The sequence below is a fragment of the Chanodichthys erythropterus genome, chromosome 5, assembly GCF_024489055.1.
Source record: "Chanodichthys erythropterus isolate Z2021 chromosome 5, ASM2448905v1, whole genome shotgun sequence".
In the NCBI taxonomy this organism is placed as follows: Eukaryota; Metazoa; Chordata; class Actinopteri; order Cypriniformes; family Xenocyprididae; genus Chanodichthys; species Chanodichthys erythropterus.
In genome coordinates, this window is record NC_090225.1 from 5460137 (window position 1) to 5486480 (window position 26344).

At 37.3% G+C, this 26344-nt stretch overlaps 2 protein-coding genes across 2 annotated transcripts; one reads left to right on the forward strand and one right to left on the reverse strand.

Annotated features, from left to right (window-relative positions):
• Window positions 1–1048: 1048 nt before the first annotated feature.
• Window positions 1049–7271, reverse strand: lrit3b (leucine-rich repeat, immunoglobulin-like and transmembrane domains 3b). Its single transcript, XM_067385088.1, has 4 exons — window positions 7075–7271; window positions 5589–6043; window positions 3309–3614; window positions 1049–1607 (listed from the first exon to the last, which is right to left on the reverse strand). Exons 1-4 carry the CDS (start codon window positions 7269–7271, stop codon window positions 1153–1155), a joined length of 1413 nt encoding a protein of 470 aa, XP_067241189.1. The 3' UTR covers window positions 1049–1152.
• A 2951-nt stretch (window positions 7272–10222) lies between these two features.
• Window positions 10223–25998, forward strand: metap1 (methionyl aminopeptidase 1). The gene is made up of 11 exons (XM_067385760.1): window positions 10223–10599; window positions 12737–12788; window positions 12903–13012; window positions 13100–13160; window positions 19724–19815; window positions 20821–20904; window positions 21557–21695; window positions 22917–23048; window positions 23248–23391; window positions 23496–23561; window positions 25820–25998. The coding sequence occupies exons 1-11, from the start codon at window positions 10486–10488 to the stop codon at window positions 25984–25986; spliced, it is 1161 nt and encodes a 386-aa protein (XP_067241861.1). The 5' UTR covers window positions 10223–10485; the 3' UTR covers window positions 25987–25998.
• The last annotated feature ends 346 nt before the right edge of the window (window positions 25999–26344 follow it).

Here is a 26344-nt window from a genome sequence, read left to right on the forward strand (position 1 = left end):
ATATGCATGATGTCACAGTTTTCACAAATTTGCATTTTTGTAGTTAACACAGAGACAGTACTGGCATCGTTTCCAAAAATGTGCATTTTGAAACCCGTTTTCAAAAGTTGGCATTTTCAGGCCTTTAAAGCTCCATTGTCATGTACAGCCAAAACGCATAAAATGTTTTCTGTTTGTAGTTAAAAACGGTGTTGTGTAAAACAGCCCCAATCTGGAATGACTTTTACAGCATGTCTTCATTGGATCCGCTTCAATATAACATTCAAAAAGTAAACATTTCATTAATTGTGCTTTAGTTATATGAGCCAGATGTTATCAGTGATGACAATCAGGTGTGAGTTTGTACTAAACCATCACAAAAACTAACTATTGTAATCTTGGTGTTGTAGTGCTCAGGTAAAACTCTTTAAAAAAAAAATCCACTTTCTCATCATGAATATGGTGTATTTTTTTACAGGAGTGAGTGATGAAATCAGATCTTGAACATTTATAGGAGGCAATGATATGAAAGTCTTTGTTCATTGACATATCATAATCATATAATCATAAAATCATTTGTTATCAGTCTGTGAGATGACTTGACGGTAAATATAAAATAAGACAGAAACAATAATGCTGTAACATCTTTATCTGGGAGTATTAATGAACTAAGAAAGACAGGAAGCTTTTACAGCTATTAAGACGAATAATCGCACTGAATTTTATCACTCTTATTTGACCCAATATAGAGGCCATTGTAACCCGAACACTGTTTAACACAGATTATGGCTCAATTTGTTAATCAACAGCTACTAAGTTCACACAGATCTATAGAGCCATATATTGTAAAAGAGGTTGATGTACCGCATAATACACCAGTAATACTATACACCAGATAAATTCTTTACAATAAGAATGACTTTTATTAGGCTACTGATATGACTAGAGGTTCATGTGAGGGAACATCATTTAAACATACTTTTCAAAAGTACTTTTTTTTTTTTTTTTTTTATAAACAAATGGCTTTTGTCATGAAGAGTCTTTAGCTCCAAGCTGCCATCTGCTGGTCATGGCTGTGTAATACATGAAAGCAACCTTCCATTGAGGAAATATACAAGGTTATGGTCATTCATATGAAAAAAGAAACTTCCTGAAATTACACATTTGAATGTGTCAGGTGTGAATTGACATGGAGACATGAGGTGTTTGTCTTTTGTGGAGTGGATTTTCAGAAGCAATCAAAAAGTGTCTCTGTGGCAGGTTCTGTACAGCTATCCTGTCCCTTTTCATTTTGTCTCTGCTGGCTTTGGGGATTTTCATGACTCTCTTTGGAAGGGAGGGCTGTCCAGTCATGTTTCGAGGCAACAAAGAAGGTATAGCCTTGGACTGGAGCCTCTGGTTGGGTTTCCTCTGCGAAAAGTCTGATTTTGCAACCGTTTGCTGTTGATCAGAGTTTTTGGAGTTTGCATATTCCGCCATTAACCCGACCACATTCAGACTGACAATGGCCTCTGATATCCCTGCCATGTTTTGTGCTCTGCATCGGTACTCCCCTGCATCTCTGTAGGATATTCCATTAAGACTGACTGCCGACCAACGGATTCCCACACGTGTAGACTCTTGTACATCTGCAAAAAAAAGTGAAGCGTTCATGTGATCAGACATTAAATCAAGTGAATCTTACATGATTTACTAGCTTATAAACTGGTAAAACATTTGCCCCAATCTGCTTTGTAGGGTAACATTTAAGCAAAGTTTTACAAAACCAAGTGCACTACAGCTCAACAGTTAATAATTTTAAAGCTGCAGTAAGCGATTTCTGAGAAACACTGTTGATATTTGAAATCAACCCAAACAAACACACACCAATGTTAACGTGGGTCCTACAGCTTTCGCCTGATCATAACTCTTCTTTTTCTATCGAGATTCCTCTGACCTTTTCTCTTTTGTAATGTCTCTCAGACATCTCTCTTTCTACAGTCTTTCATCTCCCTCTTGCTAACTCTCTCTCTCCTCCCCCATCATGAGTAGACACGCCCCCTACTGCTGATTGGCTACAAGTGTGTTGTGCTGCTCCAATTCATTTCTCAGAAATTGCTTACTGCACCTTTAAGTGTGACAAAGTTCTAAAGGTTACTTACAGCCAGAAAGTTTTCTGGGCAATCTTTCGATGTCAATGCTGCTTTGCATCTGCTTACAACAATCTTAAAATTAAGGAGAACATAGTTCAAAACTCTGGGATCACCAGTGAAATAACAGTAATTCACTTCTTTAACATTACAAATTTTACAATAAGGTCTCATTTGTTAAAGGATTAGTTCACGTCAGAATTCAAATTACGAAAAGGAAATAAAGGTTTTTGAGGAAAATTTTTCTCCATATAGTGGACTTCACTGGCGTACAACGGGTTAAAGGTCCAAACTGATGTTTCAATGCAGCTTCAAAGAGCTCTACAGGATCCCAGCCGAGGAATAAGGGTCTTATCTAGTGAAACAATCAGTCATTTTCTAAAAAAAAATAAAAATGTATATACTTTTTAATCACAAATAATTACGTAATTACATTGGAAAGGTCAAGTGTGACATAGGCGGAAGTACCGCAGTAGGATGAAAAACCACAATCTCATTTCCTCCATTTCGACATCGTTGTTTTACCTTTTTTTTGTAAAGGGCTTTTGACTTAGTTTTTGCACATTCGCTTTGTAGACACTGGATCTGTACTTCCGCATACGTCACGCGTGACCTTTCCAACGTGATTATGCAATGTGTAGCGCATCGCAGAGCAGTGCAAGATGAGCATTTGTGGTTAAAAAGTATATACAATTTTTTTTTTTTTTTTAGAAAATGACCGATCGTTTCGCTAGATAAGACCCTTATTCCTCAGCTGGGATCATATAAAGCCAGTTGAAGCTGCACTGAAACATCAATTTGGACCTTCAGCCTGTTGAAGTTTCTTTTTCGTTGTACACCAGTAAAATTTATTTTTCGACTGAAGAAAGAAAGACAAACATCTTGGATAACATGGGAGTGAGTAAATTATCAGGAAATTCTGAAGTGAACGAATCCTTTAACATTAGTTAATGCATGAACTAACATGAACTAGCAACAGCATCTATTAACCTTTGTTATTGATAGTTAAAAATTTTCATGTTAACTTTGATCTTAAAGATGTATTAGTAAATGCTGAGATTAACTAAGATCAATAAATGCTGTAGAAGTATTGTTCATTTCATTTTAACTATGGTTAACTAATCAAACCTTACTGTAATGTTTTACCAATTCTTTTATTAGATTAATATTTAATCAGCATAACAATGTACAAGAAGATACCTTGGTTATAAAGGTTGGATCTGGCCGATTTTATCCACATAATTGTTGGAGTCGGGTGTCCTGTTGCATCACAGCGAAGTAGGACATTGCTACCCAGTAAAGCTGTGATCTTTGTGGCAGAGGTCACCACGTAGGGCCTGCGGCAGCGAGTGAGCTCCACACTCTGAAAGGGAACTCCGGCGAGATCTGGCGGTTCACTACAGGTCAGGAACCGATCCAACAGGACCAGAGAGGATTCTGGGGCTTTACTAATGTCAAGCAAGGTGGAAAGCCTACAGTCACACACCCAGGGGTTGTCCTGAAGACCTGCGAGAGGAATGAAATGGGCGAGAGAGGGTGACGTGATGACACATTGAGTCTTCAGACAGAGGTGTGCACTGATTACATAAACTGTTTTCTCCAGGCTAATCAGAGTACACGGCTTTGGTTTCCACTGGATGAACGCAGTGAGCCATCAAAAGGCTGAAAACTCTCAGATCGCACTTAGATATCACATATGTGTTTGTGTACACCAGTCAGGTTGGCTAAATATTTCATTAACATAAGACATTAATGACTTGATTTGGTTTCACTGACTCTGGTGGTGTCCGTGTGTGTGGAACAGTTTGTCTAGTATAGTTTTATGTGGGCCAATCAGGGTGTGACTGGATTTTGATGTGCTAAAAATGTTTAGGCTCACTGAATACAGTAGGTTCCAAACGACAGAGACATACTTGAAACTTGATCAATTTGGAAACCTTTTTCTGTGCCTCATATTGTCGCCAATATTGTTGTCAGTACCATATGCAGATTACTGATGCAGGTTATTTAGTTAACAGCAGTGTTGGGGAAAGATCCTTTTAAAAGTAATGCATTACAATATTGCGTTACTAAAAGCATAACTAATTGCGTTACTTAGTTAATTTTTAAGAAAAGTAATGTGTTACATTGCTTTTGCATTACTTTTTCTCACCTGGACTGGGCTTGCTTGTTTGTTTTTTAATAACAACAAAAAAGTTGTATTTTTGACAAATGTAAAGGAACTTTCACACCAAAAGTGAAATAAATAAGCCTCAGGCTGAAGGAAATGCATATTTACTCCTGTACAGTAGAGGGCGCAGCTCAAACAAACCTTTCAGCTGTACTGCCATTCTGGATTAAAGAAGAATACAGGAGAAGGAAGTTCAACACTCCTATTTTGAATTTGAATTTTCTAAATCTAATCTAATGTCATTTTTGCTAATTAGTAAAGTAAGAAATTAGTTGAATTGGATCATTGAAGGTCAGTAGCAAAGACGTTGTTTAATAAAGTGAGATTAAATACATAAAGTATATTTGTCTATTTTAATATAGTTAATTATTACAGGTTTGCATAAAATTCTGAGATTGCATTTCTCTCTGTTTTTTAAGGAAGAGGATTAGGACCAAGCAATAATAAAAAAATAAAACCATCTCGAGACTAAAGTTGCTAAATTTTGAGAAAAAACTTGTTAAATTTCAAGAAAAAAGACGAAATAAAATGTTGAGAATAAAGTCCTTAAATTACGAATTTGTTCTCATAATTTAACGACTTTTTTCTTGTAATTTCATTACTTTTTTCTCAACATTTTATCTCGACTTTTTTCTCGAAATATAATGAATTTTTTCGCATAATTTAATGAATTTGTTCTCGTAATTTAACTACTTTTTTCTCGTAATTTAATGACTTTATTCTCAACATTTTATCTCGACTTTTTTCTCAAAATTTAAAGACATTTTTCTCATAATTTAACGAATTTGTTCTCAACATTTTACTTTGAGTTTTTTCTCGAAATTTAACGAGTTTTTTCTCGAAATTTAACAACTTTAATCTCGAGATGGTTTTATTTTTTTATTATTGCTTGGCCCTAATCCTCTTCCGTAGTTTTTATTCATTTTGAGAAATGCTGAATGTTTTCGTTCAAGTCAGAGTGTAAATACATGCTCACATTTAGTCTAGAACTACAATAACCATCATGTTTACTCACACAATTTCTCTGCACTTTATTTCTCTCAACATGTGGACAGGAGAGCGGTCAGTCAATAAATGTGAAAAAGTAACTTGTGATACTTATTTGATAACTTGATATTTTGTTGTAAATTGAAAAAGTAACGTGTTACTTTACTAGTTACTTGAAAAAGTAATCTGATTACTCAAGTTACTTGTAATGCATTACCCCCAACACTGGTTGTCAGCAACTTAAAAATGCATTCTTCATTTTAGTTATGATCCTACAGCTTAACAAATGATCTATAGTGTAGTGTCTCCTCTTTATGTTTCACCTAGAACCACTGAGCGCTGGCTTTGAGTGCTGTCACTGAACGGCCAGAGAGCAGACAGATCATTAGGCAGGGTGCTCAGCTTGTTGCTCGAGAGGTCCAGATAAGTCACATTGCCAAGGTAACGCGCAGCCAGGGGTGGGATTCGTGCCAGGCGGTTATTGTGCAGTCCAAGTGTTCGGAGGCGGGGCACATCCTTGAGTCCCTCCCAGGGGAAAGTGGAGAGGAGGTTCCCGTCCAATCGTAACTCATGAAGGGAAGACAGGTTTGTGAAACTCCTTGGATGTAGAACTGTGATGGAGTTATATGTCAGCCACAAATAAAGCAGATCTGGCATGGCAGAGAAAGCGCCTCTAAAGATCCTGGAAACAGAGGTGCGCTCTAGACGAAACTTGACAGTATCACTTGGCAAATCAATTGGAATGGCAGTCAAGGCTGGGTTCTTACAGAGCACAGTTCTAGGAAAAACAGAATATATAAACAGATGAATTATATAAATTAACATTACAGTTAAGATACACAGTATGTACAGTATGTGTGGTTTCCAACGTTGTGGGGATGAAAAGTCCCCATGAGGATAGTAAAACCTGAAACTGCAGCAACAGCCTGTTCATACTTAGCATCCAGACTCAAAAATTTGCAAAAGCAGTATAATGTTGTGGTTACAGCATTAGCCAGGCCAATTTATCTTATATATTTATAAGATAAATTGATAAGACAAGATAAATTGGCCTTTTATACACTCTAAAAAAGTCTGTAAAAATAGGGGCCAATGTACCACGTTATTGATTTTTCAAAGGTGTTTTATCAGTATATTGATTTTAGTTGTATTTTAGGGTTGAAGGAAATGTCTGTAACCTTAACAGGAAATGTACTGTTAATTTTCTGCCAAGACAGTATCCATTTCTCTACGCTTTTTTTTCTGACAGTGTATACTACACATATTCTCTAAACATATACAAAGTTATGAAACTCTAAATGGCACAGGCTAATAGGTCCTTAACTTAATTTGCTTGTAATCACATCATTATCTATAGGGCATAGCTGATTAATTTCCTGCTGTATCAGTAGCCAATGAGCTTGCGTGCTCAATCTTCAAATACATGGGTAGCATTTGCACTTTCAGAAACCCTCCACCTTCCCCAGCTCCACCTGTTTAGATCTGCTACGGGTAATTCATGTACGCAATATATTATACAGCAGCAGCATGTCTTACTTGCTCTCAGCAGCGTGTTGTGTATGTAGCGTAGCAAATCTATTCCGCCAAGACCAAATATATCAGCATTGTCATATCTATTACCATGCCAAACACTCAGAGAGTTGCCATGACAGAAATATGAATACGTCTGTCTCCCCTAGATTTCATTACGGGCACATTGCAAGAAACAAGACAACAACAGGGTGAAGGAGAAAGTGTGAAGATGGAAGAATCCAGGATCAAAGACTTGACCGGGCAAGAAAGATTACAGAAAAACCTATTTGACTGTACCTGAGTCCTTTGGAATCGCTGCGATCATGGAGCACACAGGTGCACAGGGACGGGCATGATGGACTCTGAGCACAGACCACCAACACCAAGCACAAAGTGAGGTCTGCATATAGAGCTGGATGCATCGCTCTAAGTATCTCATACACTACTGTCTCAGGAAAGAAGTGCCACTCTCTGTCTGAGCAGGAGTGTGACATTCCCAAACACTGTCGTAGATTAAGACAAAGACTAAAAGGATTAGTTCAGATTACTTTGGAGCAGATCAACACCTATAGTCAGTGTAGTAAAGTGAAACATTCCCGGATACTGATGCTTTAAAATAATAAATCAAATGGAAGATGAATTCAATTAAACTGAAATAATGTGTTTTCTAATCTACTTGCCAATATCTATTGTGCAGGGTGACTGATATAATGCTTGCTAGCAAACTGAATATAGCATATATAATGCTCCAATAGAGTTTCTAAAAGATACGAAATTCACAATGCAAAGTTTATAAATCTATCACTTTGACTGAAATTTGATCAATAACTGTTCCATCTTTAATTACAGTGTTTTCTATCACAAATGAAAGTGGAGTGGACGCTCTCAAGCACCCTTTTCATGGACTTAACTGAAGTGTGCCATTTGGGACAGGGGCAGGGCCAATGCTTCATAAAGCCTCGAAACATTTGCAGATCTTTTGTTTTGAATCATTGGTTCGGAGCTTGTTTCAAGTCACATAATTTCACAAAACACTGAAATTTTGGCCACCAAAAATTAAAGGTGCAGTAAGTGGAAACACTGTTGAAAGTGGATTGGACCAAGTACCAAAACATGTAGCCAATCAGTGGTAAGGGACGTGAGGGGGGGGGGGGGGGGGGGTGTTTTGGTGATTTCAAATATCAACAGAATTTCTCAGAAATCGCTTAATTCACCTTTAATGGCATTTTTGTTTTTTGGCCAAAAGAGAACAAAGCCGCCCCACCCAGGGTTGCCAGGTTTTCACAACAAAACCTACTCAGTTGCTACTCAAAACTAGTTTCAGGGGGGTCCCCAGGTATAAAAATCTGCGTTTTTGGCAGGGCTCCCCTGGTAAAATTTGCATTCCAGGGGATAAATATCATGTTATAACTTTGCAAGTGGCTCGGCTTCCGAAGATGCACAACTTCGAAGCGACTGCTCAATGTTCCGCTCCTTGTGTGCATTTTATTTAAATTTAATTAAAAAGTCTAACAATAATACAATTATACAAAAAACAAATTTAAAATAAGAAATTAATAATTCTTAAAAAAAGCCATTTTCTAGCATCCCTAGTTTCGAAACATTTCAAAATTCCATTGGTTCACCACTAGAGAGTGTTGGTTTGTTGAACCAGTGTATTACCAAAAAAGAGAATATTGCCTAATAACACAAAACAAGCACTGCACATTAATTTTTACATAACTATGATATTTAATGGTGTTCAAATATTTGTTAAAAAAAATCATTTAATAGATTGTACTTTATGAAAACATTTGCGTAAAAGGTGGCATTATACATGACCAATTATTATATAGGCCTATGACGTCATTACGTTTTTGTTGCATGTACACCATTTTGACCAGCAGATGCTGCTAGTCTTATATGGTGTTTCAAACAATTCAAAACAGTAAATTATTTTGCTAAACTATTGGTTCAGTTAAAGGGTAGTTCACCCAAAAATGAAAATAATGTCATTTATTACTCATGTCGTTCTACATCCGTAAAACCTTCGTTCATCTTCAGAACACAAATCCGGCTCAGTGAGGCCTTTAAGCCATTCAAACTCTCAAGATCCGTAAAGGAACTAAAAGCATATTTAAATCAGTTCATGTGAGTTCAGTGGTTCTATGTTAATATTATAAAGCGACAAGAATACTTTTTGTGCACCAAAAAACAAAACAAAATAACGACTTTTTAACAATATCTAGTGATGGGCCGATTTCAAAACATTGCTTCATGAAGCTGCTGAGCTTTATGAATCTTTTTTTTCGAATCAGTGATTCGGATCTTCTATCAAACAGCTAAACTGCTGAAATCACGTGACTTTTGATCCACTGATTCGATTCGTGAAGCTCCAAAGCATTGAATCTGCCACCACTAGATATTGTTGAAAAGTCATTATTTTGTTTTTTTGGCACACAAAAACTATTCTTGTCGCTTTATAATATTAAGATAGAACCACTGAACTCACATGAAATGTTTCAAATATTTTTTTAGTACCTTTATGGATCTTGAGAGATTGAATGGCTTTGCTTTCAATGCAGGCGTCAGTGAGCCATCGGATTTCATCAAAAATATCTTAATTTGTGTTCTGAAGATGAACAAAGGTCTTACGGGTGTAGAACGACATGAGGGTGAGTAATAAATGACATTATTTTCATTTTGGGTGAACTAACCCTTTAATTATTTGTTTCACTCATACTTTAGCTAGCAGGTTTTTTTTTTTTTTTTTTAATGTTTTAAAGGATTAGTTCACTTTCAAATTAAAATTTCCTGATAATTTACTCACTCCCATGTCATCCAAGATGTTCATGTCCTTCTTTCTTCAGTCGAAAAGAAATTAAGGTTTTTGATGAAAACATTCCAGGATTTTTCTCCATATAGTGGACTTCAATGGAGCCCAAACGGTCAAAATTACAGTTTACAGCGATCCCAGATGAGGAATAAGGGTCTTATCTAGAGAAACCATTGCTCATTTTCTAAAAAAAAAAGAAGCTTTTTATACATTTTAACCATAAATGCTCATCTTGAATTAGCTCTCTTCTTCTCTATTAGAATTCCGCCAGTGTAGACACTGCTAAGTGTATTACTGCCCTCCACAGGTCAAAGGTAGAACTAAATTGTCATATAAAATATGCTAGTGCAAGTATATAACAATTAGTTCAAACTTTAACCTGTGGAGGGCAGTAATACACTTAGCAGCGTCTACACTGCCGGAATTCAAATAGAGAAGAAGAAGAGAGCTAGTTCAAGATGAGCATTATGGTTAAAAAGTATAATTTAAAAAAATTTTTAAGAAAATGAGCGATGTTTCTTCCTTATTCCTCGTCTGGGATCGTGTAGAACTACGGGGCGTGATTACAGAGCTGGGTCTCTCTGTTGCTCCGCTCCACTCATATACAGAACTCCAGTCCGGTATTCGTTCTACCTTGCTTGGTGATTCCTGTAGTGTTTTTGTTTCTCGTGGAACTTTTTTAGTTTTGGGAGAAGAAATAAAATAACTAACTTTCCAGTGATGTCTAGTCAATAATTGTGGCTGCGATAAGGTCAAATAAATAGATAAATAAATACTCCATTTTGCAATGATGCACAAGGTGGTGTGTATCGGAGTCCCTCCCTCTGATCTCAGATGACTGCAGCGGTAGTCAGCAGCAGCTCTCTCTCTCTCTGACCGACAGCAGCAGAAGCATGGCGGCGGTGGAGACACGGGAGTGCGAGACGGAAGGCTGCTGCAGCGAAGCTAAGCTCCAGTGTCCCACCTGCATCAAACTCGGAATTCAAGGCTCATACTTTTGCTCTCAGGTGAAGCTCTGACACTTTGGTTTAAGAAACAAGCGAAGCTCTCGGGTTTTGTAGCGTATGTCACGCTGCCGGCCTACGGGACTGTGCTCAGCATTAGCTAGCTAGCTGTCTTACACCACAAACAGGCACTTTAACCCTTGCTTTGAGCTTTGACGTTTGCATGAAAGTTTTGTGCATGGTGATTTTCAGGATGACACATTTGTTTGAGATGCTAAACCCTAACAGGAATGAAAATGTAAATTTGCGAGCTGTTTCTCTGCTAATGACTTCAGCTCAACGTGGCCCGCTTGCTGCCCAGTTGCTAAATCAATTCACCAACCCTTTAGCTATTGCATTTCTAATCTCTGAAGTCCATTGACAACATGATGCATGAATCTGTGCAAAGGGTGTGTAGATTTAACCCTGACTCTCTTCATTCTCGTGTGATTTGCTGGACACTCCTTGCATAGGCTTTGATTAAAATCCTAGTGAGCTGCTACATGGCCATGATGGTCAAAAATGCTGTCTAGGTTGATTTTTCTTTTTCTTTTTTTTGAGGCAAATCAAAGTGAGATGTCTATTTAAACAGCATTTTGGACATAATATGTTTGTTTTAAGGCATGTGCTCAAAAAATGCTGTATAGGTGGACAGCTCATTACATTTTGAGTCATATTTTTTGACTCTAGCACCTGTTGGAGAGCAGATCTGCTATCTTGCTTATGGTGTTGAGAGGCTGATATTATGACAGGGTGTTGCCAAGCCCAATATATCTGATTTGACATTTCCACTGATTGCATCTGATTCAAACATTCACGTCTGCAGTGCTATAATTCACCCTTATGTCATTCTAAGACCGTATGTACACACTTGTTTGTTTTTTCTTAATGCACTCAGTTGGGTTTAATGTTGTTTGTTTTCAGAATATCCTCTTTCATGTTCCACTGAATAAAGAAAGTGATACTGGTTTGGAACAACGTGAGGATGAGTTAGTGATGACAGAATTTTCATTTTTGTAACGCTCTCCCTCCCTGTAGAGCTTTGTCATGTATTATATAGGAGTCTTTCATCAGTTTTTCTTTCTAATTGTGCTAAAGTGCATGATTCAACTTGCCTGTAACCATAGTATGTTAGGAGCTGAGCTGTACATAATGTAACCGTACAGTTAGATTCATGTTTTGTTCTATTGATTTGATTTAAAGACCTTGAAATTACTTGATGAGCACAGTTTACTGTTGATGTACTTCATATTCAAACAGGAAGCTGGACATATTATAAAAAGCCTTTACGTTAAAACAAGGACTATGATTTAATTATTGCAAGCTTAATTTTTGAACAAAAATGTGGATATTCATGTTGCATTTATTGCAAGATCATCACTCATCATAATATTTTATCTGTTTCTTGGGAGAGAATGTTACATTTTAAATGTTATAAAACCATTCAAAAGTTTGGGAGCAGTAAGATTTTTCTTATGCTCACCAGGGCTGCATTTAATTAATCAGAAATATAGTAATATTTCAAAATATTACAATTTAAATGAAACAATTAAATTTTGTTTATTATAGTTGTATTAAAATGTAGCCTATTCTTATAGTAATGTATTCCAATAGGGCTGTATGCGATTAATCGTTTGACAAAATAAAAGTTTGATTTTGCCTAATATATGTGGGTGTACTGTGTGTAATCATTATGTTTATATAAATACACACAAATTTATGTATATATTTAAGAGAAATGTTTTTTATGTACAAAATATTTTTATTTATATATAATATAAATTATATAAAAATATAAATACATATACTTGTAAATATTTCTCAAATATATACATGAATGTGTTTGTATTTATATATACATAATTACACACAGTACACCCACATATATTAGGCAAACTCAAACTTTTATTTTGTATGCGATTAATCGTTTGACAGCCCTATATTCCAGTCTTCATTGTCACGCCCCTTCAGAAATCATTCTAATATGCCGAATTGGCGCTCAAGAAACATTTCTTATCAATGTTGAAAACAATTGTGCTGCTTATTATTTTTGTGGAAACTGTGATGATAATTTTTTGTTTAGGATTATTTGATAAAAAGAAAATTCAAAAGGGAAGTATTTATTATAAGTGAAATAACTTGTGTTCTTGTATGTTTTCAGGAATGTTTCAAAGGCAGCTGGGCCACCCACAAACTGCTCCACAAAAAAGCAAGTATGTGTGTTTTATTCTCTCAATGTTGAGTGATGTTCAATTCTGCATTTGTATGCTCTATACAAATCATGTCTTACATAATGCCATCATTAATATCTGACATTTTATTTGTAGAAGAGGACAAAGTTAAAGATGAGGGAAAGAACTGTGTGGAGAAAGAAATCAACACAGACCCGTGGCCTGGGTACAGATACACTGGTAAACTGCGACCCCACTATCCACTGGTAAGGACGCAGCACACTAGAGATGGACAGACAGCATCAAATTACACAATACATTACTATAGAACAATTTTTCTTTGTTGTTTTCAGACTCCCATGCGGCTTGTTCCTAGCAACATCCAGAGACCAGACTATGCAGATCATCCTTTGGGTAAGATTGCAAAACCCTTCACACATAAATTGGACCTCATTTAGTAAATTATGCACCACAATACTCAAATTGACTACTCTCACCTGGACTAGCTTTCTTGCCCCAAGCCCTTTATCTGAGTCATTGCACTACTCTGACAGGCTGCCCTGTTTGAGTACGCCTGTATGAAGTTTAAACTTTTAACCTTTGCAATGGGGCACTGATATACAAGCTTTTAAACTAATGGTCTCCATTCTCATCAGCTGAAGTGTTTGATTTTTAAAGTGTTTGCTGCAATAGTGCATCTCTGCTGACCACATTAAATCACTGTTTATTGTATATACACATCTAGATGTGCAGGAATAACCTGTTTACTGGAAACTCTAACTGTGTTTTTTGTTTGGTATTTCATTACGATGAGTCTAATGAACTCCGAGTCGTATATTTGTGATCAGGAAAGGAGACGATGAGCCCAAATGCAGTTATATTGTGAAATTTGTTGTTATTGACTTGTTTTCTATTCTAATGTTTTGTATTTCCAAATAATTTAAAATGTAATTTATTCCTGTGATGGCGGATGAGAATTTTAGCTTTGCCATCGCCCCCACTCTTCAGTGTCACATGATCCTAATATGATGGTTTGTTGCTCAAGAAATATTTCTTCTTTTTATCATTTGTGAATACTGATGTATGTTTTTCATGATTCTTTGTTGAACAAAGTTAAAAAGAACAGCATTTATTTGAGATAATCTTTTGTAACATAAATAGTTACTTATGATCAATTTAATGCATTCACAAACTTTTGAACGGTAGTGTATAATGGTAGGGGTGTGACGAGATTGAATTCACGAGGACGAGACGAGATGAGATTTTTTACACAGTATTTTTAAGAAATCATCAATGAAGAAATACATGACTAGAAAAATAGTCTGCAGGCGCATTTGAAATGTTTTAACTAATCATCTTGTAATAATTGTCAATTCAGTTCTATTTTCAAAGTATGAATCATCATGTAAAAGACAACAATAATCAAGCACTGTAAAAGGTTTTGCCACAAACTCAACTGACTCTCCTGTATGAATTTATATGAATTCATATGAAAGACCTTATAATTGTACATGATTTATGAGCTTCTACAACTTTTGGCCTCCTAACTGAACTCCTTTCCACAAATTGATCATGGAAATAAAAACAGTATAAATAAAAAATGAACACTGTTTTCTCTTAGTCTTAAGTGCAAACAGTAAGTGCAACCATAATCAAAGCACTCTCTCAATATTCAATGTGCAAATAGAGACCAAATTTTTCTTTAAGCATGATATAGAGCTAAGAGATGGTTACTATTACGCAGCCCAGCCTAAGATAGCTTTCATATTGGGAGATATTTGCATGCATCAGAGAGCTGCGGGTTAATGAAAACACGTTTGAATGAGCACGTGATCATGCACACTGTGTATAGGAAGCGGTGGTGCTGAGCACGCATTCTACAAGATAAGACATTTGTCAGACGCTTAGGCTCTGTTGTGCAACGAATCCTCTGCCATGGTCTTGTCAGTCACGGATCGGATCGTTTTTCGGATCAGCACAAAAAAATGGGGGGGGGGTAACTTTGCATTAATTCTTAGCCTACTCCGATACCACAGCAGAAACTACTAGCCTAACTAATACATTATTAACGGCAAGTGAACAGATTGTAAAAAGAACAAATACTGTACACCAATTACAAGCACAGATAAATACAACATAAAGTTACAAATAAAGTATAAGGTCTAACTGTAGTATTAAAGGGTTAGTTCACCCAAATTTGAAAATTCCGTCATTTATTACTCACCCTCATGCCGTTCCACACCCGTAAGACCTTCATTAATCTTCGGAACACAAATGAAGATATTTTAGTTGAAATCCGATGGCTCAGTGAGGCCTCCATAGGGAGCAATGACATTTCCTCTCTTAAGATCCATAAAGGTACTAAAAACATATTTAAATCAGTTCATTTGAGTAGAGTAGTTCAATATTAATATTATAAAGCGACGAGAATATTTTTGGTGCGCCAAAAAAACCAAAATAATGATTTATTTAGTGATGGCCGATTTCAAAACACTGCTTCAGGAAGCATCGGAGCATAAATGAATCAGTGTATCGAATCATGATTCGGATCACGTGTCAAACTGCCAACGGCTGAAATCACGTGACTTTGGAGCTCTGAACAGCAGATTCGACACAACTGATTCACTGTGCTCCGAATCTTCATGAATCAGTGTTTTGAAATCGGCCATCACTAAATAAGTCGTTATTTTGGGTTTTTTTTGGCGCTCCAAAAATATTCTCGTCGCTTTATAATATTAATATTGAACCACTGTAGCTACTCACATGAACTGATTTAAATATGTTTTTAGTACCTTTATGGATCTTAAGAGAGGAAATGTCATTGCTCCCTATGGAGGCCTCACGGAGCCATCAGATTTCAACAAAAATACCTTAATTTGTGTTTTGAAGATTAATGAAGGTCTTACGGGTGTGGAACGGCATGAGCGTGAGTAATAAATGACAGAATTTTCATTTTTGGGTGAACTAACCCTTTAATTTTTGTGTACAGAAATGTAATAATCAAATGTGAAATGACACTGTTCGCTGTATAAATTTAATATAGATTAATCTTTATTAAAGCTGTGTTTTGTTGTTTGATTTACATGACACACAACAGCAGGTATTTATAGGTTGCTGTCACTTTAAGAGTAAGACCCCATGCACGCACACATCCGAATTCTCACCTCGTTCAATTAAGACATAACCGAATGCGTTTACGAGAATACTTGCTGAGAGGGGTATTTTGACTGACATAATGCATGTATGTGTCCATCCAAGTGCATTGAGGATGCGAAAGAGAAATCAGTTTGGAGTTCGTAAGCTATCTGAAACGTGCCTCTCTCTCTGTGTGTGTGCGAGCCTTGTATGTGCGCACCGATAACAGCGTGGGGTGCGATACCGAATTATTAAATCCTCTTTTGCCTCTTCTTGCACTGGAATGGTTTTATATCTATTTAATGTGTAAACTAGCAAGACAACACATGCAAATGATAACCTTTCACTCTATTGCGGTTAAACTTGCAGTTGATCCACGAATCACATGCGTCCTAAACCGTGGGGCTTGGTCCGTACGGATTAGGGGTCAACGACGATCCGTTTAACCACTAGTGATCAGTGAACTCTGATTCCTGCTGACCTATGTACAGTGCTGTAGCTTGTGTTGGATGAGCTGGATGGGATTGAAGTGACAGTTATCCAACTGAATTAAATGTTTTTTATTTCTATAAAATGCAAATCAACAGTGGAGGCGTAATGTAAATCACAAGACAGCTTTTCATCTCAACGAAAAATCGTCACATTTTTAATCCTGCGATATCTCATGGCACGAGATCTCGTCACACCCCTAATAAATTGCATGGGTTTTTAAAAAAAAGAGTAACCTTCTAGTTACTATTCTAGTGTCTGAGAACTGAAGTTGAAACATGAAATTCTTAGAAAAGGTGTTGTTTTATTTATTTGCAGACCCCACTTTGATATTTTTATTAAATGCAGTGAAACTCAGACGTGTCCTTCAAACAATGATAGACAGTACACGTCTTTAAGTACGAATTATGATCACGCACATTTTTTTTCTTCTAGTATAGATGCTTCTCTCATGAATCACTGTGTATTGTGAATAAATGCTCATTTGTCCCTCATTAACGGATGCTGCAGACTCTTCCTGTAAGTAACCATTATGGTGGTGATTAGTTGGTATTAGGCTCCTCTAGTTACAGCCTCTCATTCCTCTGTTATTAGCTCATCCTTCAGTCTCCAGCCCCCGGCTTTCAAACAGTAGAATAGTGATGTATTGAAAACACCTGAATGTCTTCAAAAGCATCCCATGGTTAGGTCAGGAGTGTGTGCACATTTGCAAATGTACATTCAATAGCACTTCTTTGTGAGAGAGTGTGTGATGGTCCTGAAGTCACTCTATACACGTTACCATTTATTTCCATGTGTGTGTGTTTGGGGGTGGGCTGCTGCAGTGTGTGTCTGAAGCTCTTCTCTTGCTCTCTGCAGCTGCAGAGGTTGGGTTGTTGGCAGGTACGAAGCCCCGCCGCTTCCCATGTGTGTCCAGCCAGTGCTGTCTTCTTGTTTTAATAGTATTACAGGGAGCAGTTTGCTCCGCAGTGGGTGTGTGAGTGTATTTTTGTGAGAGAAAGTGTCTGTTTAGTAGCATGGCTCTGTTTGTTTCTGCATGGCTGATATCGTTACTCAGCTGGGACTAGAGGTGGGCGATATGACCAGATGTATTGTTTTTGATGAGAATTCAATGAAAAATGGTACATCTAGCCTACTTGTTTTGCGTTGCATCCCTTGATACTTGTGTTAGACACATCCTGCTCTCTCTTTTCACATTACTTTTCACATTAATACTACTTAAGGGCTTATCACGCTTGAACCTTGAGTCATTGTAAACCCCGGTAAAGGAATCCTGGGCTTTCACGCTTCACGTTTCACACTGTTCATAATTTTCCCAGGGTTAACAATTAATCCTGGGTATTCATTAGGGCTGCCCCTGACTAAAGATTTTTCTAGTCGACTAGTTAGTAGTTCATTTAAAGGGTTAGTTGACCCAAAAATGAAAATTGTCTTTAATTACTCACCCTCATGTCATTCTAAACCCGTAAGACCTTTGTTCATCTTCAGAACAAAAATTAAGATATTTTTGATAAAATCTGAGAGCTCGCTGACCTCCGATAGACTGAAACATTATCACTTTCAAGGCCCAGAAAGGTAGTAAAGACATTGTTAAAACAGTCCATGTGACTATAGTGGTTCAGCCTTAATGCTATGAAGCGACGAGAATACTGTTTGTGCGCAAACAAAAACAAAAATAATGACTTTATTCAACAATTTCTTCTCTTCCCTGTCAGTCTCCTGAGAAGTTCACATTGCAAACACTTCTGGGTTCTACATCAGAACGCCGGCACTTTTGAATGATGTATTACTTTTATCTATATGACCAAAAATAATGTAGGATTTTAATTTTGTTTCCATTGTTATCAGGAAAAAATACAAGTGATCGCAATGGCGTCTCCATGTTTTGCACGCTTCAGCTTCCACACTCCACACAAACACTTAGATATGCACCTAATAATAGTGAACATTTATGTAGGTTAACTTTAAAGCGAGCAGCCATGTAAAGTTGCTACTATTTACATGTTTCAAATAAGTCATATTTGAGGTCGATGGATGTCTGGTGACATACTGTAATTACCACAAGGACCTGCCATTAACGATCTGTCCCTCACCGACTGTCTGACTTTGCCTCAAGGTTTTTTTTTATTATTATTCCTGCAACTAATAAAATGTTTGGTTGACTAAGCCTCTTCTAGTCGACTAACGATAGTAGACTTTTCAGACCATAAAGGTGTGAATGAAATGCTCTCTTCAATCCAGATGTCACCATTTGACATTATTCCCCCCAAATGCTGAAACATACTGTTTAACTATAGTGTTTATATAACTATAGTGTTTTTGTGACTGTCCAAAGCACATGAATATGAGGCATGTGTTTAGCGGTCAGCCGATTAATCGGGCCAATTTTGGGCATTTTTTAAATTAAAAAATCTGATGATGAAAGTCCTTGTCTTCTTCGTCCAATTGTGCTGCAAATTAGGCAGATTAACAGGCAGGCGCATCTGCGAGCAGCTAAGCATTGTTGTGGCACAAGTGACGCTGCCTCTTGTGGTGAGCAGATTGCCATTCAACCGGCATAAAGGCCCAGATATACTTCATTTTACATGTTCCGCTGCATCTTGCGCACAGTTGAGCATGCAAGCCTTTTAAAGTATACTCCTTTGGCCATGAGCACAGAAAGACGCAGCCAAACATATCGGCCAAAAAATCATCATATATCGGCTGCCCTGATTTCTAAATATTGCATCGGCCAGAGGAAAACCCATATCGGTCGACCTCTACATGCGATTGGCTGTCTTTTTTGCTAAGCATCTAGCCGTAACCACATCATTTCAATCATGTACATGTTTGGTACTGCAACGCTCAAGAGCAGGGTTTCATAAGCCCGGGTAAAACGCAGTGCTAACCCCACTTCAAAGCGTTTGTGAAATGTTCCTCTACCCGGGGATAAAAGCAGTTCTTAGAATGACAATAACCTGAGATTAAGCGCAGTGTGAAAAGCCCTATAGAGTTTCTTCGTCTCTCTCTATACACACGGAATACAAAATCTCTATATCTACCCCCACACGATATTGTCATACCGCCCAGCCCCAGCAGGAACTGTCTGTGATTGCATCATTGCCAAACTGTCATGTCCTAGACCTCACTGGATCAGCGACCATATGTGTGTGTGCGTGTGTGTTTGTCTCTAAGAAGTGGTTATGTTGTCTTCATTAGCTCACTGGAGACTGTGCTGTTGAGATTCTGTTGTGGTGAAGGTCAGTAGGCAGAGCTAGTCAATATATTTGAGTGATAGTAAGATGCTTTTGTGGCTAGATGGGTATCAGTGTATTTTACTGCTCACCAATTCACAAATTCATCACGTCTTGCAGGCATGTCAGAATCAGAGCAGACCATGAAAGGGACGTCTCAGATTAAGATCCTCAACGCTGAAGAGATTGAGGGCATGAGAGTTGTCTGCAAGGTAAATCAACATCATAACTGCACAAATGATAACTTTGCATGCAGAATAATAACTGTGAAATGTAACAGTTGAAGATTTGGGTGGTGTTGTGAGAGTCAGGCATAAAGTACAAATAATAGAGAACAGGCATCCATATAGTTAATGAACTAGATTTAGATTTGTGTTATACTTGAATGAATAGAATTACATTGTTTATGTGTGTGTAACATTATCCAGAATACAATTTGAGAAATTTGGTCCTAGATTAGAATTTTTAGTCTGTGAGTGGCATCCCATAAGCTGACGAATATGTGATTCGTCATGCGTTTCAAATCAATTGCCTGTCTTGTAATGCAATGAATCAGTTTTAGTAAATCTATTTGAAGCATACAGAAATAAAAACAGGAATACTGATAGAACAAAAACAAATGTCTTCAATTTAATTAGGATGCATGGAGTGAAAAGATTTTCTGCCTCTGTTTTAATCACTAATTGCTCTGCTGCTGTTCGTTCTGCCTCAATTTCTTATTCAATTAGTCACTTAAAGGGATAGTTCACCCAAAAATTAAAATTCTGTCATCATTTACTCAGCCTCAAGTTGTTCTAAACCTGTATTAGATTCTATCTTCTGTCAAACACAAAAGAAGATATTTTGAAGAGTATCCAAATAGTTTCTGGTCCCCATTGATTTCCATAGTATTTTTTTCTATACTGTGGAAGTCAGTGGGGACCAATAGCTGTTTGGTTACCAAATATCTATCTTTTGTGTTGAACAGAATAAACTCATACAGGTTTAGAACAACTGGAGGGTGTGTAAATGATTACAGAATTATCATTTTTAGGTGAACTATCCCTTTAAGTGAGAACTCCAGAGGAACACTTGGTTCCACAAGATAAATTCACACATTTTATGCAAATCAGCTGAAAAATCGGCTAGTGTCAGTCTATCAAGTACAAAGAAGCCAGAAGCACAAAGAAGAGGTTTGGATTGCTGTCTATAAAGACTGTGTTTGTTTCCTCCTTCAGCTGGCTCGAGAAGTACTTGACATTGCTGCCATGATGGTGAAACCTGGAGTGACAACGGAGGAGATCGACCATGCGGTGCATTTGGTAGTACTTCACAATCTTTTCTCTCTTTCTATCTCTTATAATATTACAAAGTAGTAAGTTTAAATACAGGTTATCTAAGGGAAATGTGAAATTGCTGATGCATTCATGTGGAAAATTGTCTCTTTTACTAGCTCTAAAGCAGTGGTTCTTAACCTTTTTGACTCCAAGATCTACTTTGTCCAAGATCACATTCAAAGGCCCTCTTATCTAAGCTGATATGCACGCCTGGTGCTTTTGTTGTAATAAAAATTAATAAACTCAAAAAAAAAGATGTCAATATTGTACATCTATGTTTTAGTGGGGTTTTTTTTAGCATTAACTATAATTAGTATAATCTAACTATAATTAGAGTTAATATAAATAAATATAAATAAGACGTTTTGGGATCCCCCTGAATTTTCGCGAGGCCCCCTAGTGGGCCCCGGAGAGCTGACTGAGAGCCCCTGCTCTAAATGTCATGGTTCGTTTCCTTCTAAAAAAAAAAAAAAAAAGCATAATTTTGACATTATGCTTAATGAATGCATGGATTTTTTTTTTTTTTAATTATAAACTCTACTTCAAAACTCTCTTTTGTTTTGGTTTGAGTAGTACAGCCTGTATGTCCATCTTGAGTGTTGATGCTAATGTGGTTTCTCCATGTTTACTGGTTAAGGCGTGTACAGCAAGGAACTGCTACCCCTCACCTCTGAACTACTACAACTTCCCCAAGTCCTGCTGCACCTCGGTCAATGAAGTCATCTGTCATGGGATACCTGACCGCCGTCTCCTTCAAGAGGGGGATATACTGAACAGTATGTATCAGCATGCATCTTACTTGCAAGATTTCATGGCGGGAGATCTTATTTTTGTCTTCAAGAATGCTGTTTTTTAAATTATATTTCAGTTAGTCCAGATCTCAGCTACACATTTACTAGGCATTAGAGATCTGTGTGTGACTCTTTTTTTTCCTCCACATTTTCACCTTTCTGTGAATGCATTGGCAGTGTCCAGACGGATGTTTTTTCCTGCTGCTTACTTTAGGTCCTGTACATAATAGAAAGTAAAAGAATGAAATAACCACTAGGATTGTGACTATGAGAATATTTTCCCACTGGTTAATTGATGTGTGACAACACCGGTAATACCGGCATCTCGCTTTAAAATCGATAATTTGAAAGTGAAAGTACGATGCACACATGGCCACAGTCCTATGGAAGTTGAGCTTCCACAGGGATGAACTGAAAACGCGAATTAGTGCCAATTTGGGGGCGACAATGCTTGAATGGTGGGTTCATTAGTATTATTAATGAAAAACACAACTAATCCTATTAGCACTGGGTTTAAATCCAAAATATTGCCAAATAGGTGCTTTTACATTTCGCTACATTTTTGATTGTCTTGTCAGTCAGCTCCTCACTCTTGTAATGAATGAAATCTGTCTCCTGCTGCTGATCTGTGCTGCGACTCGTTTGGTTCACGCTGCATTAAGCAGATGCCTTAAGTTTTTAATTGTAGTGACTGTTTTCTAACTGAACTAATGATTTTTATTACTATAAGTAATAAAAAGTGTGGGCAAGTGCGGCTCAACACTGGTAACCACCGATTGATATCGCAGCAAGCCTAATAACCACTAACTTCTTTATTGCAGGCTGCATGCTTTGTTTTTGAACACCTTAATATAAATATAACAGGCTACAGTTCTGAGAACTGCTTCTGTTTACATTCAATGGCAATTTTACACTGAACAGACCTTATACTGAAGGCAAGATCCTGACAGAATCTGCAGCCTCTTTTTGGATTTTTTTTTTTTTTTTTGCACAGATCATGAAAAAAATTATGTGGAAAATGGATTCCTCTATCAATTTGAGTACTACAATCATAGTCGTAGCGTAGCTGAATGCATAATCAAATAATTTTGTCAGTTTGTGTATTTTTCTGCAGAGTTCATGCGGAAAAATATTCAGACTTAAGTTGAATTGCACTTCATGTTACATGCTCACTTGGCCAATCATATATTATTTTTTCCCCTACAGTCGATATAACGGTTTACCACAATGGTTACCATGGAGATCTGAATGAAACCTTTTTTGTGGGTGAAGTAGATGAGGGAGCCAAGAAATTGGTTCAGACCACTTATGAATGTCTTATGCAAGCCATCGACTCTGGTAAGGATGAAACTACATGCAAACAAGCACTAAACAATTCAACAGGCCACATGTTATGTGAATTTGACATTTTATTCAGACTAGGTGATGTCGGATGTTTGTCTGATGTGATGTACACTAATGACCTTCAGAGGGCACACTTGCACAGCGGGATATCTGTGTTGTGATCTGAGGTGGTTTGTTGCTGTCTTGTGTCTAGTAAAGCCTGGTATCCGGTATCGTGAGCTGGGGAACATCATCCAGAAACATGCGCAGGCAAATGGTTTCTCTGTGGTACGGAGCTACTGTGGTCACGGCATTCACAAACTGTTCCACACGGCACCAAACGTACCGCACTATGCCAGTGAGTAACATCTCATGTTGATGCAGTCTGAATGATACAAGCATTGCACACTGTGATGTAATCAAACCTGCAGAGACACTCAAAGCTTCTATGTATTTCTACAGAGAATAAAGCAGTTGGAGTGATGAAGCCTGGACATGTGTTTACTATTGAGCCCATGATCTGCGAAGGTAATTTATTTATTTTTTTTTTTTTTTAAGTAAGGCGTGCAATTAATGAAATATGCTGAACATAGTTCTTTTTTTAATTTGGTTGGTTAATTTACACTATTTTTCAAAAGTTTTGTGGTCAGTAAGGGTTTTTTGTAATGCATTAATATTTTTATTTAGCAAAGATACATTAAATTGATCAAAAATGACAGTAAAGACTGTTATGTTACAAAAGATTTCCATTTTAAATGCTGTTCTTTTGAGCTCATCACTAAAACCGGAAAAAAAACAATATTAAGTAGCACAACTGTTTTCAACATTGATGATAATAATAATAATAATAATAAGAAGAAGAAGAAGAAGAAGAAATGTTTCTTGAGCACCAAATCAGCATATTAGAATGATTTCTAATGGATCATGTGACACAGTGGTTGCTGAAAATTCAGCTTTATCATCACAGGAATGAATTAATATATAAAATATATTAAAATAGTTATGACATTTCACAATATTACTGTTTTTAATGCATTTTGTTCAAATAAATGCAGCCTCGGTGAGCATAAGGGTAGATTACATGGTAGATTATAACATAACTCTTAATATTCTTCTGTATCATGCAAGCAAATTGCTGAACCCGACAACTAAACAAGTTTTCTTTCCTTCAACATATTAACTATAAAAATAATGAGACTAAATTAGGGCTGCAAGATAATGGTTAAACTGATGATCACGATTATTTTGCTCAAAATTATAATCACTATTATTCTTTCAAAAAGGGTAATGTAGTAATGTCCCTTATGCACGTTATTTACCAACCTACACTTTACCCAGAAGGCCTGTAGGTGGCACATCGACTTCATTTAACCAACTATGATAACTTCGTTAGATAGTAAATCAATACAAAACACATGGTTTTGGTGAGCGCTTTGTAATCTGTATTCACATTAGATTTTAAAGCACAATTCACAATTAAAACACAATTCGTTTGCAAATTAGACAAACCACAGATTACCCTGCAATTTTGTAAAGCAAAGAACTATGCTCTTTGATATAAAAAAAAAACTGTCCCTGGCTAGGGACATTCTAAAATGCTTAATGCTTACTAAGACAGTGATATTAAAAGAGCGAACTCCGTAAACATCATACTAATAAACCATAATATGTACAGCAAAGCAGATGAGCCCAGAATATGAACGCAATGCGTTTAATTACACGTTGTGTTTTCCTCCCATTGAAACCGTTATAAAGAAAAAGCTTAACGTCGCTTCCTAGCCTACTAAGTGATATTAAAAGATCAAATTCTGCAGAAACCAATTTTTTCTGTATAGTATGCTTTATTACTGTTTACTAAGTTTGGTCTTTTATTGTCACAGTACATTAAGCCATGTTAAGTGTTTTCTTTATGGGAGGAAAATGCTTCATTAAATGTTGTTCATATTCTGCGCTCATCTGCTTTTCTGTACATAGTGTGCTTTCTTAGTATGGTGTTTACTAAGTTTGGTTTGTTAATAACACTGTCTTAGTAAATTAAGCCACTGTAAGCTTTTTCACGTTAAGCGTTTTAGAACGTCCCAGTGGCTATATAATTTTCAACTGATTTACATTATGAAAACTGGTAAAACCTTTAGGAACTTCAAAAGAGAAAACTCCTAATATTATTTCCAATAATTCCAAATTATGTTCATTTTCCCAATTGAATTGTCACATGGGTTGCAAAAGTGCATTTATTCTGCAAACGGTAAGGTGGAGATCCATGTTGCATTTGTTGAAATTTGTCACTGAAGGTTTGATCATGGCAGATTTTGTCACACAAATAGTACAAGTGGCTTGTGAAGAAACAAAAAACTGGCTGTACAACGCTTTCATTGAAGCAGAATTTCGCTGTGGAGATCCAGCGCACATGTATGTTTTCAGATCATCAGCACCGCTTCCGCATTTAGAGGGAGTGCGTGCACAGACTTGCCAGGTTGCACAGATTAAATAAAACACCGGGAAGACTATATCTTTTTAAGGGAAAACCTCTATTTGGGGGATTTAAGCTCTGTGTGTCTGGCAACCACAAGCATGACTGCTAGTGGAGGCTTGTTACCAATGCAAGATAATGCAAATCCCAAAGAAAAAACATGTTTTCAGGATAGATAACGAACGGTTATTTGTAATCAATCGAGAGAAGCAGATATCGTTATCGCGATTAAAATACAATTAATCGTGCAGCCCTAGACTAAATGTGAATAAATATTGTAATCGATGGATTATTAAAGAGTCTTTGCTCTGTGCAGGTGGATGGCAAGATGAGACGTGGCCAGATGGTTGGACGGCAGTCACTCGTGACGGCAAACGCTCGGCCCAGTTCGAGCACACGCTCCTTGTGACAGACACCGGCTGTGAGATCCTCACACGTCGCCTCGAGGATAATGGCCGCGCTCACTTCCTGTCCCAAATGTAGGATGGTGGGGTTATATCAGCCCTGTTCTGCAGTGGAGGATACAGCGGCTCCGCCCCATATCACCGATCAGCCAATCACATTGTGGTTCTCTGTTGGGCAGGAGATGATTGGCCATGTGGCCGTGTCAGTGGATTTGGGCAGGAGATGGAGATTTTATAACTTGTGAATGTGTCACCTGACAGTCACATTTAATCAGCTTGGATCTGAGAAAATTCAAAGGCACTGGCCTTTAACTTGGTTTCAGTGCCACCACACTCTGTCTTCAAGGCAGAGGCATCCGTGTGAGTGGTTTTGCGTGTACGCACCTGTGTGTTTTATGAGAGCGCGTCGGCTGTGTGAGGTTTGCTGTCTCAGTCTG

What these genes read in the sequence shown, in the direction of transcription:
- metap1 (XM_067385760.1), top strand. Translation starts at nt 10,486, where the DNA reads ATGGCGGCGGTGGAGACACGGGAGTGCGAGACGGAAGGCTGCTGCAGC. An exon ending in ACTGCTCCACAAAAAAGCAA is followed by an intron (nt 12,789 to 12,902) that starts GTATGTGTGTTT and finishes TTTTATTTGTAG; the next exon opens with AAGAGGACAAAGTTAAAGAT. An exon ending in TATGCAAGCCATCGACTCTG is followed by an intron (nt 23,049 to 23,247) that starts GTAAGGATGAAA and finishes TCTTGTGTCTAG; the next exon opens with TAAAGCCTGGTATCCGGTAT.
- lrit3b (XM_067385088.1), bottom strand. Translation starts at nt 7,271, where the DNA reads ATGTCACACTCCTGCTCAGACAGAGAGTGGCACTTCTTTCCTGAGACA. An exon ending in CCAGCGCTCAGTGGTTCTAG is followed by an intron (nt 3,615 to 5,588) that starts GTGAAACATAAA and finishes TTCCTCTCGCAG; the next exon opens with GTCTTCAGGACAACCCCTGG. An exon ending in ATCCAACCTTTATAACCAAG is followed by an intron (nt 1,608 to 3,308) that starts GTATCTTCTTGT and finishes TTTTTTTTGCAG; the next exon opens with ATGTACAAGAGTCTACACGT.